Source organism: Osmerus mordax, chromosome 22 (assembly GCF_038355195.1).
Source record: "Osmerus mordax isolate fOsmMor3 chromosome 22, fOsmMor3.pri, whole genome shotgun sequence".
NCBI classification, from domain to species: domain Eukaryota; kingdom Metazoa; phylum Chordata; class Actinopteri; order Osmeriformes; family Osmeridae; genus Osmerus; species Osmerus mordax.
This window is the reverse complement of record NC_090071.1, coordinates 2,966,037-2,983,250: the sequence shown is the minus strand read 5'-3', so window position 1 is coordinate 2,983,250 and position 17,214 is coordinate 2,966,037. Positions and strand designations below refer to the sequence as shown.

General features: G+C 48.9%; 1 protein-coding gene across 1 annotated transcript in view; it reads right to left on the bottom strand.

Annotated features, from left to right (window-relative positions):
- Nucleotides 1-17,214, bottom strand: part of pcdh17 (protocadherin 17) — a 56,273-nt gene that overhangs the window by 16,781 nt on the left and 22,278 nt on the right. Inside the window, exons 3-4 of the mRNA XM_067260724.1 lie at nt 14,150-14,208; nt 13,352-13,524 (exon numbers count right to left, since the gene is read on the bottom strand). Of these exons, the coding sequence (XP_067116825.1) occupies nt 13,352-13,524; nt 14,150-14,208 (232 nt within the window). The remainder of the gene's footprint in view (nt 1-13,351; nt 13,525-14,149; nt 14,209-17,214) is intronic.

The window sequence follows — 17,214 nt, the reverse complement described above, 5'->3', positions numbered from 1 at the left end:
AGTGTATCTGTGGAAAACACACCGTGCGGCCGCCTTCCACACACACACCTCGAACACGCACGCACAAACACACACCACACACACGACAGAACATACACCGCCAGTGAGGCGGTGTCTCTGTGGTCCGGCCTCCTGTGTGAGTCTGGCTGCTTCCACCAGCGCAGACAAGCAGCTCATCAGCCAGCTCCAGTCCTGACTAAACCAGTCAGAGTGGGTCTGTGTGGGAGGTCTATCACCACAGCATCACACACTAATGGAGAACCTCATCTATCCACATCCTGCTTCATTTTATCCTGCTGGCCAGGGCCCGATGCAGAGCACTCACATTGATATTCCAGGCACTGAGGTGTCTGTGTGTGTTTGTCTGTATCTGAGTGTCTTGGTTTGACTGTGTGAGTGAGTATGTGTGTGTATGTGTGTGTGTGTGTGTGGGTCGAGGTGTGTGTGCGTGTACACGTCCGGGTGCGTGTCTCTCCTGGTGGTGAGCACACCAGTGTTTATGTCGACAGCTTTTCCTTTGATTATTATTTGAACTGGGGGTGTCTTGTCACAGGCGGGGGCCTCTGGGACCGTGCTACTTAAGCCTCTCTCCCGCAGAGCAGTCCTGCTGTCCCATCCGTCCTTCCATCCCTCTCTCCCTCCCTCTCTCCATCCCTCTACCCATCTCTCCCTCCCTTCCTCCCTGTTTCCCTCTTTCCATCCATCTCCCTCCCTCCCTCTATATCTCCCTCACACTCTCTAATTTTTTCTACTACTATCCATACTATACTTACTACTACTATCCATATCTCTCTTCACCCCTTTCCACCTCCTATCTGTCTCCTCTCTCTCTCTCTCTCTCTCTCTCTCTCTCTCTCTCTCTCTCTCTCTCTCTCTCTCTCTCTCTCCCTCACCACTTCACCCCTCCTTTCATCTATCTCCCCTCTTCATTCCCCAAGTTACCACTCTTGCTTTCCTCCGCTTTTCCCTCCTCCAGTCTGTGTTAGTTCTTTTTCAGGCTCCAGGGGAGAGGACACAACCAGTTAGACCTACCCAAGGAAGGGGCCAGCTGCTCTGGACAGGCGAGTCCTGATCACCGCCCTGGTTCTTGATGCAGAGCAACATGTAAAACAATGCCTGGGGTCGTAACGATTATTCAAATAAGGCAGGGACACATCCCAAGACGGCGTGCCTTCTCCCCATCCAGATTCACTGATTCATTCATAATTTCATCAGTTAATATCAACGTGAATCAACGTCAAAGACGTCTTGTGTTGTGGAATTCGGTTTACGGTACATTTGACACGGGTGGCGAACCGGTCCTGGCTGTGAGAAATTACGACGGTTATTATTAATATTATTATTATTATTTATTTTTTATACAAGTGAATTCCACACATGCATTAGCTGTGAGGCTAATTAAGAATGATAGGCACAAGCCAGGGTTTAGCTAATATCTCAACACACAGCGAAAATCACAACATGGCACAAAGGCTCGCTAATCCGAACGAATGAGCCTAAATAAACAACTTTGACTCCAGCGGACATGGTAAACGCCTGGCTGCGCAACACGCTACCCTTCCATCAAATACAGCAACCCTATTCTGTCAGGGCCACACTTTGCCTTTTTAGAGCGTCTCTCCTCGGTAGATAAATATGTATCTAGTTGAGGAAACACTCTGCCAGGAGAGCGCTGTGATGCCGTAAAAGGCTGTCAGTGAGGACGTCAGTTTATACCGGGAGACGAGAGGTGATGCAATTAAGAAGGAGAAACAGACTAAGAACTTCAAGCCGCAGCTTTCCAGAAGAAGCGTCAGCCGCGAACATCCTGCAACCGAAAATAGACATGGAGCTGGAAATGTCCTCGACGTGGAGATGGGAGAACAAGGAAATCCTTGTTTTCTATTTTACTGTTCCTTCTGACGGTTTCAGAGTGTCTTGGAAGAAGGGAGGATGAGGCGTGTGATGTGTGGGAGAACGAGAGATGCTTGTTACTGTCCTGCCTGGAGGGAGGCCTGACGCGGTACTGGACACACACACACACACACACTCACTTCCAAATAGACACGCACGCCTCCATGCACACACACATTCCTTGCTTGAGCACACACACACAACACATGTACCAACATCCAAACAGAACACATGTACTCAAACACACACACACAACACATGTACCAACATCCAAACAGAACACATGTACTCAAACACACACACACACACAAATAACACATGAAGTCACACACACATACACAACACATATACGCACGTACACACAGCACATATGTACCCAAACACACACACACATAACACATGAAGTCACACACACATACACAACACATATACGCACGTACACACAGCACATATGTACCCAAACACACACACACACACACTCCCTGCTGCCCTTAGACAGAGGACAGATGGCAGAAGATTGTGACGATGTATCATGATAATCTTCTTTAGTGAGGCCAGTCCACTGCTGTGAGGGACAACATGTTTCTACTAGTGAGGACTAGCACCGCAAGAAGTAGCATACTGGAAAAACGATATGTTTCTCCTAGCGAAGACTACCATAGCGAGAGCTACTGGAATAACTCGATGTTTCTCCTAGTGAGGACCACCATAGCGACAGCTACTGGAACAACTCGATGTTTCTCCTAGTGAGGACCACCATAGCGAGAGCTACTGGAACAACTCGATGTTTCTCCTAGTGAGGACCACCATAGCGACAGCTACTGGAACAACTCGATGTTTCTCCTAGTGAGGACCACCATAGTGAGAGCTACTGGAACAACTCGATGTTTCTCCTAGTGAGGACCACCATAGCGACAGCTACTGGAACAACTCGATGTTTCTCCTAGTGAGGACTACCATAGCGAGAGCTACTTGAACAACTCGATGTTTCTCCTAGTGAGGACCACCATAGCGACAGCTACTGGAACAACTCGATGTTTCTCCTAGTGAGGACCACCATAGCGACAGCTACTGGAACAACTCAATGTTTCTCCTAGTGAGGACAACCATAGCATGAGCTACTGGAACAACTCAATGTTTCTCCTAGTGAGGACAACCATAGCATGAGCTACTGGAACTACTCTACCGCTCCTAGCAGAAGACTCCTGCAAGGGCAAGATGTCTGCCGTCATCTCAGTACTGCCTCCTGCCTCCTCGTCACAGTCACAGTGCAGTCAGGGGAGATGCTGAACTAGCTGCCACCAGCTAGCAAAGAGACGACACCCTCACAGGGGTGAAGTCACTTCCTGTTGAGGAATCCTGACGTGACATTTAGTACGTGACTGAGAAAACGTGGCAATGGGAGAAACATCGTTACGTGTGTTATTTAAACCGGTTTATACTGGAACCAGTGGGGAACCATATCAACCAAGGCGATGGGGATGTGACGATGTGAACGCAGCCAATAAGTCAAGTCTCTAAGCCAATCACACGAACGCTTCCTTATCTGCTGGCTTGTGTCCTCCAATCAGATAGCTCTATTAGTGACGGACAGTCTTGCACGCAGCAATGTTCCGACACTGCGACACTCCCCAGTCACGGGCCAAGGGCAACCTCTCGTACACACAAACACACACACACACACACACTCCCATGTGTATACACACCCACAACTGCTGACAAGCACCACCCCCTCCACCCACACACACAACACATCACTGTGTCATCAGAACCAGCATCTGCACGCCCGTCCTCTCAACGTATCTTTGAAGCAGGCTAATAACTGTTAACATGGCATAATTAGGCTACGATGCCTTTTAACTAACAAAGGTTACACAACCTCTAGAAATGTGGGCTGAGTCTCCATGGGGAAAGACACACAACAGTAATTAATCTCATTTACAGGCTGCTGTCTTCATAGTCGCGAAGTTGTAATCTGATTAAACGAAAGCTGAAATGTAACGCATTGGAGGGCCAGCCGGAGGGTGTTTTATGGGAACGACTGCATTGCCGTGGTAACTTTAGAACCCAAAACGGTTCCTCCAGCCTCACGTGACACCCACTGACACGTCAGCATGGGAAATTTCCAGTTATCGCTGTGTGTTTACACACAACAAACACGGCTGTGGAAACACTAAACACGGACAACAACTCTAAACACACACGCAAAGAGGATGAAAAACATGTTGTTGTGTTGACCTTGAAGGCTTGCATGACCGCAAGCGCCCACAGACCTCAGGCCCGTGTGAAGGGTCTGGATCGATACTATTTCTACTTCCTACTGTTCTTCCTACTACTAACACTCGTCCCCACGCGAGGGTCCTCAAGTGAAGGGGCAGCTGTGTTAAGAGAAGATGAAGGTCGTTTGGTCGATGTGTTAGGTGAACTGGTGGGGAGTCAGGTGGCTGAGCGGTGAGGGAGTCGGGCAAGTAATCTGAAGGTTACCAGTTCGATTCCCGGCTGTGACTAAATGTAAATGTAAACTGGTATCGTCTCCCTGTGTTTACCTTTTCTGGGCAGTGAGGGCCAGGGACGTTTAGGGATGAGTCCTTCACAGTGGCTTTCAGAGAGGGATTTATTTGACGTGTCCTCAGCTCAAAGTGCTAGCTCTTTCATTTCGACATGTCCAAAACCGTTTCAAATGATGCCCTTGAATTAGGTTTCCACATCGCTTAATAGCTGATGTTTCTTCCAGAGCTCAATATGAGCTATCTCATGTTAGGATTAATACTCCATAACTGTTCTCATTACCAAGGGGTGGGAGGTGAATCCTGAGTGGTGGTTAGCGGTTAGCATTTAGCCACAGTAATGAGCTTCCTCTGATGTGACAGAAGGGAGTGGAAAGCCCGCTGACCAATCACACGAGAGAGTGGTTTCCCAGTTTAATCATGATACAAAGGACCTGGTAACGGTTGGCGAGGCGGAAGAAGCTTTTTTTTTATGTGCTCATTACTTCCATAAACACACTGGGATCATTCACTGGTCCTGGGCGAATATAGAAGATTTATTAATAGTTACGGGGGGAACTAGAGTTATTCATATTAGAAATGGAGAGATGAAATATGAAGGGGTGGAAGGATGGAAAGGTAGAGGGATAAAGGCGGGGGGAGAGAAGGATGGAGAGGTAGAGGGATAAAGGCGGGGGGAGAGAAGGATGGAGAGGTAGAGGGATAAAGGAGGGGGGAGAGAAGGATGGAGAGGTAGAGGGATAAAGGCGGGGGGAGAGAAGGATGGAGAGGTAGAGGGATAAAGGCGGGGGGAGAAAAGGATGGAGAGGTAGAGGGATTGGGGGGTAAGAGGGATGTATGTGTGGAGAAACAGAGGGATGGAGGTGTGGTGGTATCAGCTGCATTCCACATGCTCAGACCAGAGTGAGAAGGACAGTGAGAACAGGCCAATACCCCCAAAGAATCTCTCCAACAATAGAATTTAATGAAAACTTTGTGCATTAAAGATAATGGCCTAATCCCTCTAAGTCCGCTATAATGAGGGAGAGGGGAGTCCTAAGACTCGCAGCTTTTTTTTATTTATTTTTTACTTTAGAAGATTTGAAGCTTTTCGTCTGGATTCCGTGAGCTTAGCCACAAATCGCATCACTCCTGCGGCTCTATACCTCATCCTGGGAGAACGAGGGGAGCAATACGAGCCTCGCTCGCTCGTGCTCACACACGCACACTGGCACGTACACTCTCAGGCATGTACACACACACACACAGGCACTCACGCACACACATGAAATCTTGTTTGACTTATTTTAACTACTTGACAATACCTCCTCCTTCACACTGGAATGCACGTCAACAGTAGAGACTTCCTGAACACCCAGAAGGACCCAATGTGAATCTGGCGCTCTGCATTGTACAATCCTTGTACACTGGTGCCATTGCATATTTGTGATTTGTATTTCAACTTGTATTTTGGCCCATGTTCCACTATTAATCTGAACCTAACTTGTCCAAAGTCCACAACCTTTCAACCACAAATGGAACCATTTAGTCTCTGTAGACCATCAGGTGTCTGAAGGTGGAAACAGGGATGTTAAGGGTCAGGCTTAAGGGTCAGAGTTAAGGTCAAGAATGGTGTTCAAGGAGTACCAACGCCGTCAACTGAACAGTAACTCAAAGATGTTCTCCAAAGCGGAAGGTTCTGGGACGTTCTCCAGATGTTCTCCAGCAGGTGGAACGTCAGATGAAGAGCTCTCCGGCTCTTTCTAATTCACACAGAACGGCGCCAGACAACGAGACCGTGTTGACAAGAACGCGAGCGTTCCCTCATCAGAACAACGCGCGTAGACGTTCTTCAACGACCCGCCCATTAATCACGCTTAACTGACATATGCGACGTTCTAACGCGGAACCACAATGCGCCCATATGGTACCTGTTTGGCCTTCATTTTGTGAACACACTAATTAAAAGGTTTTCATTGAAGCAGTACACATGCCAGATGTTTGCTCATTAACTCCCAAACAATCGTGTTCACGTTTCGTGAACTTCCTGAATATTCAACAATGCCTGTACTTTAAGCTGTTCCAGAGAGAGATGTGAACACGATCACTACAGACAGACGGTATGGATTCTCACACGAGAGACCAGTATTTTGGGCCGTACGCTACATGTTTGTTTACAAAAGCGATGACTACAGGGGCCTCAAATGTAAACCTCAGAATTCACACGCCATTTTGGCTCGTACACGAATATCAAATGTTATAAAAAATAGGGGAACCTTGTTTCTAGAAGGCTTTCCAAATGTTTAGACTTGATTCTGACAACGCAAACGGGAAGGACAAAAAACCCCAGTTAAGACTTGTGGGAGTACTCCATTTGTCTGCGTTACATTTGTAATGATTTAAAACCTGACTGCAAATCAATGCTGTGTTATTGCCAGGCATTTGTTGTTGTCATGTTCTCTGCAATAGAAGGGGGAAGGGGGGGGGGGGGGACAACACGACAAGAAGGAGGAGAGGAGGGTGGTGATGAATACCCCCGCCCCCCCCCCCCCCCCCTCCCCCCCCCCCCCCCACGTAAAGATCCTGTATCCCAGACAATTGGGATACGGGAACAATGAAGAGATCTAAAGATTCTGGATTTGACTCTTCAGTGTGTCTATGGAGATTTGAAAGAAGACACAGTGCTGAGACAGGAAGCCTGTGTGGATTACACATGAAGAGACTGACAGCTATCTGGTCTGAGTCAGCCACAACAATGCTTAGAAAGACTCGAGCGACTAAAGTCAGGGCGTGAGGGAGGAGGAGGTTGGTGAAGGTGTGTGTGTGTGTGACTATACGTACAGGACGTGGCAGAGGGTGTGTGTGTGAAACACTGGAGACGGGGGTGGCGGTGGGTGTGGAGGAGCAGTTGCTCTCTGTCTCTCTTTTCTATCCTTTTTTCGAGTTCATAAGCACACACACATTTTCCTTTTAAGTTAGTATCAGTGCTCAACTGCTTCCCAAAAGCTTCTCTGTCGCAGTCTAAAACGCTTTGATGTTTGTGTATGTGTGTGTGAGTGTGTGTGTGTGGAACACTTCCCTCTCCTACTCCCAGTTTAGCTGCAGATCTGTTCAGCATCTCAGAGCCACAATAATGTGATTACTGGCATGAGGAGTTGATGCCAGATCCATGCTTCACACACCTTTTACATGTGTGTGTGTGTGTGTCAGTGTGTGTGTCAGTGTGTGTGTGTGTGTGTCTGTGTCAGTGTGTGTCTGTGTCAGTGTGTGTCTGTGTCAGTGTGTCTGCTATCGTTCCAAGAGGGCATCTTGCAGTGAAAACAAAGACTCATCAGAGGTTCTTATTTAATGAGCTTAGAGGAGAGTGTGAAAGAGAGAGAGGGGGGAGAGAGAGACTGAGATGGGATGTGTGAAAGAGAGAGAGAGGGGAGAGAGAGACTGAGATGGGATGTGTGAGAGAGACATGGAGGAAGGAAGACAGGAGAGTGTTTGGGAGAGAGGGAGAAACAAAAAAGAATGAGTGGGTGAGAGAGAACAAGAGAGAAAGGGAGACAGATAGTGTGAGAGAGGAAGAAAGAGAGATAGAGTTTGCGTGTCTGAGAGAGAGACATAGAGATAGAGTGCAAGGAAGAGAAAGAGAGACAAGCTCTATTTTCAGACCACAATATGGCAGCATTATCTATCCATGAAATATGAATGAAGTGGAATGATCTTTCAACCAGCCAGATATAAGTTCACCCACAAGGCCAGAGGCAGAGCGGAAGGCCAAGTGGTTGCCATGGCGACACGCGAAAAGGGCATCAGATATGACTGTTGAGCGATTAATTAATCTTCCGAATTACGATTTCTCTCTTTGTTTCTTTCCCCCTCTGTCTCTCTCACATAAGGACTTAAAAAGAAGACTGACGTAACCGTTGGAAACAAACAGAATGAGAGAAACCAGTGATAAAATATCGATTTTCCTCTGTTGTTTATAATATTGTTGCCATGGTGATATCCTGGCGCGGGTCAGGGAGCTGTCGAGCTGCTGTGATTGGACGGGAGTCACGCATACGCATCCTGTGTTCTCACGTCCACTAGCCTTCAGGTCCCATCGTACCCGCCTGGGCGTGGAACACACCTCATTTACGAGGAACCGTAAACACTCGGCTGTGTCACACACACACACACACACACTCACACACACTCATTAATACACACACGGCGCAGGAGCAAATCCAATCCAATGCGATCGTTAGCCACGGTCACGGTAAATCAATCAGGCGGTGCCAACACAATCATCTGTATGCGTGTGTGCGTGTGTGCGCATATGTGTGTGTGTGTGTGTGTGCATATGTGTGTGTGTGTGTTCACGAACGTGCATGCGTGCATCCCTTGCATGTGATTGCATCTGATGAAGTGTAACATTTCCCTACTATAAGCTGTTCAGTGTGTGGAGCGATGGGGAGGGGGAGCCATGGAGAGGGGAGGGATGGAGAGGGGTAGAGAGATGGGGAGGGAGAGTGATAGACAGGGAGAGAGATGGGTGGAAGGGAGAGATGGAGAGGGGTAGAGAGATGGGGAGGGAGAGTGATAGACAGGGGAGAGAGATGGGTGGAAGGGAGAGATGGAGAGGGGTAGAGAGATGGGGAGGGAGAGTGATAGACAGGGAGAGAGATGGGTGGAAGGGAGGGATGGAGAGGGGGAGAGAGATGGGGAGGGAGAGTAATAGACAGGGAGAGAGATGGGTGGAAGGGAGGGATGGAGAGGGGGAGAGAGATGGGGAGGGAGAGTGATAGACAGGGAGAGAGATGGGTGGAAGGGAGGGATGGAGAGGGGGAGAGAGATGGGGAGGGAGAGTGATAGACAGGGAGAGAGAGATGAGTGGAAGGGAGGGATGGAGAGGGGTAGAGAGATGGGGAGGGAGAGTGATAGACAGGGAGAGAGATGGGTGGAAGGGAGGGATGGAGAGGGGGAGAGAGATGGGGAGGGAGAGTGATAGACAGGGAGAGAGATGGGTGGAAGGGAGGGATGGAGAGGGGGAGAGAGATGGGGAGGGAGAGTGATAGACAGGGAGAGAGATGGGTGGAAGGGAGGGATGGAGAGGGGGAGAGAGATGGGGAGGGAGAGTGATAGACAGGGAGAGAGATGAGTGGAAGGGAGGGATGGAGAGGGGGAGAGAGATGGGGAGGGAGAGTGATAGACAGGGAGAGAGATGGGTGGAAGGGAGGGATGGAGAGGGGGAGAGAGATGGGGAGGGAGAGTGATAGACAGGGAGAGAGATGAGTGGAAGGGAGGGATGGAGAGGGGAGAGAGATGGGGAGGAGAGTGATAGACAGGGAGAGAGATGGGTGGAAGGGAGGGATGGAGAGGGGTAGAGAGATGGGGAGGGAGAGTGATAGACAGGGAGAGAGATGGGTGGAAGGGAGGGATGGAGAGGGGGAGAGAGATGGGGAGGGAGAGTGATAGACAGGGAGAGAGATGGGTGGAAGGGAGGGATGGAGAGGGGGAGAGAGATGGGGAGGGAGAGTGATAGACAGGGAGAGAGATGGGTGGAAGGGAGGGATGGAGAGGGGGAGAGAGATGGGGAGGGAGAGTGATAGACAGGGAGAGAGATGGGTGGAAGGGAGGGATGGAGAGAGTGAAGGTAAGGGGGGGGCAGGGGGGGTAGAGAAGACAGTGATGTCATCTGCTGTCACCGTGATTTAACCCTCCTCCCCCCTCCTCCTCTCTCCATCTCTCCCTCCTCCTCCTCTCTCCATCCCTCCCTCCTCCTCTCTTCACATTCCTCCCTACCTCTTAACAAGGTAAGGCAATCTGATTATCGCGCTCCAATCACAGCTCATTAGCGGAGGTCAAAGAGAACACTCACACAAGACTGTAACAGTCCACCTCCCCACCCAGTCTCATCCCCCTCACACCCCTTACCCCCCAGTCTGTCTGGGTGTGACTGGCCAGTTGATGGAAAGATGCTGCCGCCGATAGAGATGGTGCAAAACAAATACACCTGAGCAGGGTCTCATTTCTGCTACAGGCGATTCCTTGCTCCAATTAGTCAGCAATTAATCAGCAATTAGTGGAAATAGTGAACACTTCTGATGCACTCAGGCTTAATGAACACACAGCCATTCGTTTAGTTACGATCCATTCATCAATCGCAGTGTGGCCTGCAGACATGGGGTGGGGTTGCCGGGTGTGTGTGTGTGTGTGTGTGAGTAAGAGAGAGACAGAGAAATAAAGAAACCAATTAGATCAGTGTCTATAACCTGGAACACAGGATACATTTGCAGAACATACTACAGAGGCATTATGGGAGATGAAGTGAGAGGCTCTGTGCTCTTGTAGTCATGTGAGACAGGGAGAGAGAGGGAGAGAGAGACACAGAAATATAGAAAGAGACAGAATGAGAGACAGAGAGCTAGAAAGATAGATTTAAAATAGAGAGAGACAGGATCCTGGGGGAACAGTGACCTCTGATGCATTTTCATGCCATGAGTGTGTGAGTGTGTGTGAGTGTGTGTGTGGGTTTGGTGTGTATGTGTGTGATGTGTGCTCTGAATCACATACCAAACCTAATGATGCAGCATACACACACACAGTGATGGATTTGTGTTCAACAGCATACTATTGTCTGCTATTTTATCATATTCTATTCTATACCATTCTACTGTCTGTCACTATTTGCTATTTTGCCTAAAATGCCATGTTGTGCAACGTCCCTATTACTGTGTAGATTTCCATTTGTATTTTAACATAAACAAATGTTTAAGAAAACTTGTGTTCCTTTAACCCTTCCTCCCCTAACCCTCCTCCCCTTAGCGAACTTTCTCTCTCTCTCTCTCTCTCTCTCTCTCTCTCTCTCTCTCTCTCTCTCTCTCTCTCTCTCTCTCTCTCTCTCTCTCTCTCTCTCTCTCTCTCTCTCTCTGTTTCTCTCTCTGTTTTCCTTCCCCCCTCTCTCTCCTCTCTCTCTCTCTCTCTCTCTCTCTCTCTCTCTCTCCATCTGCCTCCCTCCTCCCTTCTTTAGCCACACAAGCAGACCAGCTTACAACAGTCTTCACACTCCGGCCTGTATTAACACCCAACCGCCCTGCCCCCCCCCTCCTCCTCCCCAGGCTGCTTTTAAAAGATGACCCGCCCCACTGATCCTGTCAGCACGCCCCCACCCCCTCACCTTCACCCGTCGCCTCGCCACGCAATGAAGACTTCCTGGAACACTGCCAAACTGGGCTCAACCTCAGGGCCCCCTGAACACACACACACAAACTCTCTCTCACACACACACCAGTGTTATTGGCTGATAGCGGCCAACGGCAGGCAAACCTCTTGTCACTCTCAGATCGATTGCCCACCCACCTAAACACCCCCCCCCCCCCTTCTCACTCCAACCCCCGCACACTCGAGCGAGGTGTGGAGGGGTCCTGGGGGTGAGGCGGAGAGGGACAGCGAGGTTTACGACCTCTCCTCAGGCGAGCCGTCCCTGAAGACGTGACACGTGGCGTGGCGCTATAAGTGATCGTCCTGTGAGGGAGGGGGGAGGGGGGGAGGGGGGCTGTCTGTTTCGTTTTCTCAGTTTGGAGTTTGAGAAGATGTGTCTGATGACACAAACATATTTTTCGTGTGTGTGTGTGTGTGATGCTGACTTAATGGGTGCCGCTCGACACGTTTGTGTACATTCGCACGAAGATGATCCTTCCATCCGCTCACGGACAATTAGATAGGAACATTCTGTAAATGGGAAACATATGGGACTCTTTAATTGGCCGATTTCTCTTGCCTTTGTGTTTGTGTGTGTGTGTGCGCGTGAATGTTTGAGTACTGTATGTTTGTGTGAGCACTTTGTGTTCATTCCAAAACCGGATGCAAATGGCATCAAGCACATCCATGCCTACTGTTAACACACTGAGGAGATGGTTCTGTTATGTCTAAAATCATCCTTCTGTTGCTTAGATTAATAGGACCATTATGAAAAACCAAGCTCTGTAGCATCACAGCCTCTCCTGCCTCCTCGTCCTCACCTCTCTCCCCTTGCCTCTTATGCCTCACCTCTGCCTCCTCTCTCTCACTCCCTGCCTCTCTGCCTCCTCTCTCCCTCCCTGCCTCGCTTCCCACTACAGTATTCATATCTCTTTCTCTGTGGTGATATTCAGAGAATCCCAGTGTTTCTCTGGGACTAGATATTTTTCAGGGTAATGGGCCAATCTCGGTTACAAGGCCTGAACAGCGCTGGAAACAGGACACTTCCCCTATGGTTCCATTACTCAGTACAGCCCAGGCATCCACCAGGGGCTGCTCCACCCCTCCACCTCTCTCTGCACCACCCAGGAGGGGGGAACCAGGGGAACAAATGAAACATCCTATCTGATGGAGTCATTGTTCTACACATGTCATGAGTAATCGGTCTGGGGCCAACAGTGCTAAGAATAATTATTCATTTTAATCAGCAAGGCAGGATGCTACATAGCCTGCTAAGTTCTTTTCCGTGTTCTGTTATCAAAGTTTCAGCAGACTAGGGCTGCAGGAGGAACCAGGCAGGGACTCTGAGAAAAGGCTAAAGTGGTTGTGCTTATAAAAACATAATGGGCTTGTCGGCTTTGATAAACTGAGAACGTAGCACGGCTACGCAAGCGCACACACACACAGCAGCGAGAAAAACATTAGTGAGAACCGCAGACAAGGAGATGAGGGGAGGAGGAGGAGAGTGGGAATGGAAGATGATGGAAATAGAGAACGGGAGAGAGGAAGAGGGGGAGAGAGGGGGAGGGAGGGTAGCAAATGTGAGGCCAGAGAGGGCTTTGACTGGGTGAGGTCAGGGCAGGTCGGTGGAGAGATCACAAATAGTTGGAAGAGCCCTAGATTATACAGCAGATGGAAGCCATTTTAATGAGGCTTCTCTTCCCTCTATGTGTTCAGCTTTAGACGGGCTTGTGACCCTGCCAGTGGCTTTGGAACCTCTCCCCCCCCCACATCACACTGCCTGGATCATGTGGACTCACCCTGCTCAAGAGGTGGGGGTTTGACGCCTGTCGCCTTCATCTTTAGGGCTTCTTTGGCCGACATGTCGCAGCAAGAACCTTTATTGGTGTCTTGGTCGCTATCCGCCTGGTCACTATCGCCATGGCCACTGTCTCTAAGGCTGGCTCTCTCAGGGTCCTTGAATGTGGAGCTGCTAAAGGAGAGATGAAGAACACAAACCCACACAGGAGGGATGAGAGTACTTTTATTTCCCTGCAGATTGTTTCTGTCTCATTCTTTTATCAGAAAAAATTTTATTTTGTTTAAAGACAATGGTGGTACTAGGACAGGTCAGGTACAACACCTATTTAGCATTATTCAAGTTCAGAAACTACTGAAGGCTATGCTGCAGGTGTATTAGGGAAGGTGAATTTTAGAACAGGTATAGATAGACCTATGGAATTAGTAAAGGAATATAGCTACAGTTTTAGTACAGGTATTTAGCTTCTGTGTTAATATAGGTATATAGTATATACATGTCTAGTATCAGAACAGGTCTAGTATTAGTATACCTACATAGCTCCAGTATTAGTACAGGTATATATCTACTACAGGTCTAGAAATAGTACAGGTATAGTATTAGTACAGGCATAGAGCTTCTAATCTGAAGGATTATTGGAGGTTTAGTATCAGTAGAGGGTTCAGGTCTAGTGGTACCCCAGACTAGAGGGTATGAGGTTAGCGGTGGGATTAGCACAGGTCTGGTGATGCTACAGACCAGGTCCAGCGGAATCCTCCGGACCTGGATCCTGTCGGAGCAGCCGGCTAACAGGCCTTACCTCTGAACAAACTGCTGTCTGCTGCCCATGTAATTGGGCTCGGCGGGGAAACTGTCTGTCTGTGGAGGAGAGAGAGGAAAGAGAATTTACGCCCTGCGCTACACAGCGCCTTGTCCTGCGGGGAAACACGATCTCCTGGTGACAGAACATGATTAATAATGTAGGAGTGAGGAGTGTGTGTGTGTGTGGGGGTGGGTGGGTGGGTGAGGGGGCGGTGTGTGGAGGAGGCTGTGGTTGGGGGGGGGGGCAGAGGGGGTGACGAGGGGGGTGAGTGTGTGAGCTCTGGATGGGACTTCCTATTCAAACCCCCCACATTTGTACATTTTAATTACCAAGGAAAACAAGCCTGATGACAGATTCAGGAGGTTCCCACTGAGCTGACCTCCCTCTGACCCGTCTACCTCCCACTACCCACACTCCACTCTCAGGGAGGGCACAATCATCAGCGATACCGTCTATATATGTGTGTGTGCGTGGGTATATACATGTGTGAGTGCGCATGTGTGTTAACATGACCGTATTAGATTAGATTCAACTTTATTGTCATTACACAAGTACAGGTACAAGACAACGAAATGTAGTTTAGGTCTAACCAGAAGTGCAATAGCAGTAAGTGCAGGATATACAGTGTAGTGCAATAAAGTATGGACAGAAGCTATCCTAAAAAAGTGTAAAAGTGCAGTGGAAAGTGATTGCATATTACAGTTAGAAGTACGGTGCAAAATGCAAATGTAAACAGTTACAGGTACTGTAAATAACAGTCGGCAGTGCAAATACGGGAGTCAGGTGGCTGAGCGGTGAGGGAATCGGGCTGGTAATCCGAAGGTTGCCAGTTCGATTCCCGGTCATGTGTGTGAGTACAGGTCGAGGTGTAAACTTGTGCGTGCTTGTGTACGTGTGTACACGCACGCGCGTGTGCGTGTGGGCACGTGCGTGTTTGCACATGCTAGCGACTGATGCACGCTGGTTCTAGCAAGAGAACTGTTGACAGGCTGCCCCACCATACAGAGGACATCATACTGGGGAGATCCTGAACACGAACACACCCTCAGGCACACACACACACACCCACAGGCGCACACACACGCAGGCACACACACACACGCAGACAAACAAACCAAGCTGAGCAGTGGCTGTTGGCCACAAACAAAAACCACAGTTCTTCAAAACCACTGTAAATAAGCAGTAGGCAGCAGTCGATGGTTATTCCTGCTGCACAAGCTCACAGTAATGACTAATGGAGCTGGAGATAGATTCACAAAGGACCTCAGTAGTGCAGACTCACCCCCTCTCTCTCCTCCCTCTCTCCCCCATCACCCCGTTGCTAACCTTTAGACCAATCTGTCAGTCACGGACTGGACAAACACACTCTCCCTTCTCTCTATTTCTCTTTCACCCCCTCTTTGTCTCACCCCCCTTCTCTCTCTCTCTCTCTCTCTCTCTCTCTCTCTCTGTACCCCCCTCTATCTTTCTATCATACCTCTCTCTATCTCTCTCCTACTCTGTTTCTCTCTTGCTCTCTCCTTCTCCTCTTCCTTCGTCTCTTCTCTCTCTGGTGGATCTCAATTACTCTCTGTCGCGTCAATGACTCGTCAATGTTGCTGCAGTGTATTTGCTCTAAGGCCCAGGGTCAATATAAGGGGAGTGGGGGGGCTGGCTGGGGAGTCCGGCTGTAGGGCGGCTGGGTCTGGAACCAGGGGCGATACACTCCAGACAGTATTGACAAGTCTAAAACGAGGAAGCGAGACGGAGAATCAGAATAGCCAGAGTTCTCTCTCTCTTCTTCATTCTCTCTCTCTCTCTCCTCATCTCTCTCTCTCTCTCTCCTCATCTCTCTCTCTCTCTCTCTCCTCATCTCTCTTGCCCTCTACTTTATTATTTATTCCTTTGTTTCCTCTGTATCGTTCTAATTTGGTTGTCATCCAACTCTCCCTTTCTCATTCTGACACTTTCTCTCTTCCTTTCTCTCTCTCTCTCTGCTTTTTTCCCATTCTTCCCTCATTATCAGCCATATTAAGGCCCGTAATCATCTTAATTGGTCACGTAAATGAAAAGGTTAAGGGGAGCGAGGAGAGCAGTCAGCTGACATTTACAGAACGGCAGAGCCTGGTCCAGACCGGCTGTACTCCCAGCAGAACCTCAGCATTTCAGACTGGGAGAGTACCACCCAACTGGCTCAGCATTCCCCTCACTGAGAAAAAATTATAATAAAAAAAACATAATTCATGAAATCCAATCAATTCATTTGTTTGTGACACAGTGAGGAGGCATGGAAGGCGATAAATATTTAAAAAGGTAGATAACGTTTTTATCTGGAAATAATTACCAGATATAATTCTTATCTTGGGGTGTAAAAATCACACCTGCGCATCCTTTCACAGCGAGCCTGTTTGATGAAGGAAGAAAGCGGGGAGATTCGTCTAATCTATTCCACAGACGGCTCTCTCTTATCCTCACAGGAGGATTTCCTAACATCACAAGCAATGTTTACTCCCCTCAAAGTCTCTCCGTTTTTCTGTGAATCTATACTAGTAAAATGTCACATGGGCCAGAAGCATACCTCACTCACACACACACACACACACACACTATACCCTTCCTGATACAGTCGATGGCATATTTCCCTGACGTATCCCAGCGGTCTCCGTCGATAGAGAGCGGCGCAGCGGGGAGAGGGGGAGCGTGAAGGACGGGTGAGCCCCCCCCCGCAGCCTGACCTTTCCTGTTTTTGTGGGCGCTCTTTGTAGACGCTAAAACGTATCGCTCCACCTTAACCTTCTGCTCAAAAGACGGAGCCCACAAGGGATATTTAGAAGGTCCAAAAAGAGCCGAGAGGAGGTGGACAGAGCGCTCCAAACTGTTTGGCATTGAAATAATAATTTGGAGTTCTTTTAAGAAGCAGGGGGGGCTTGTTTCCACCCACACTATTCTGAGAAGTGGATTTGTGCTTTGACGTGCTTTTATATCTAGTCATCCGCCACAAACTCAGATCAGGTTGTTTTAGACAGAATAGCCAGAAGCCTGTGAGGTTAGGGAGCAACCTTGGAGAGAGTGAGGGAGGTCAA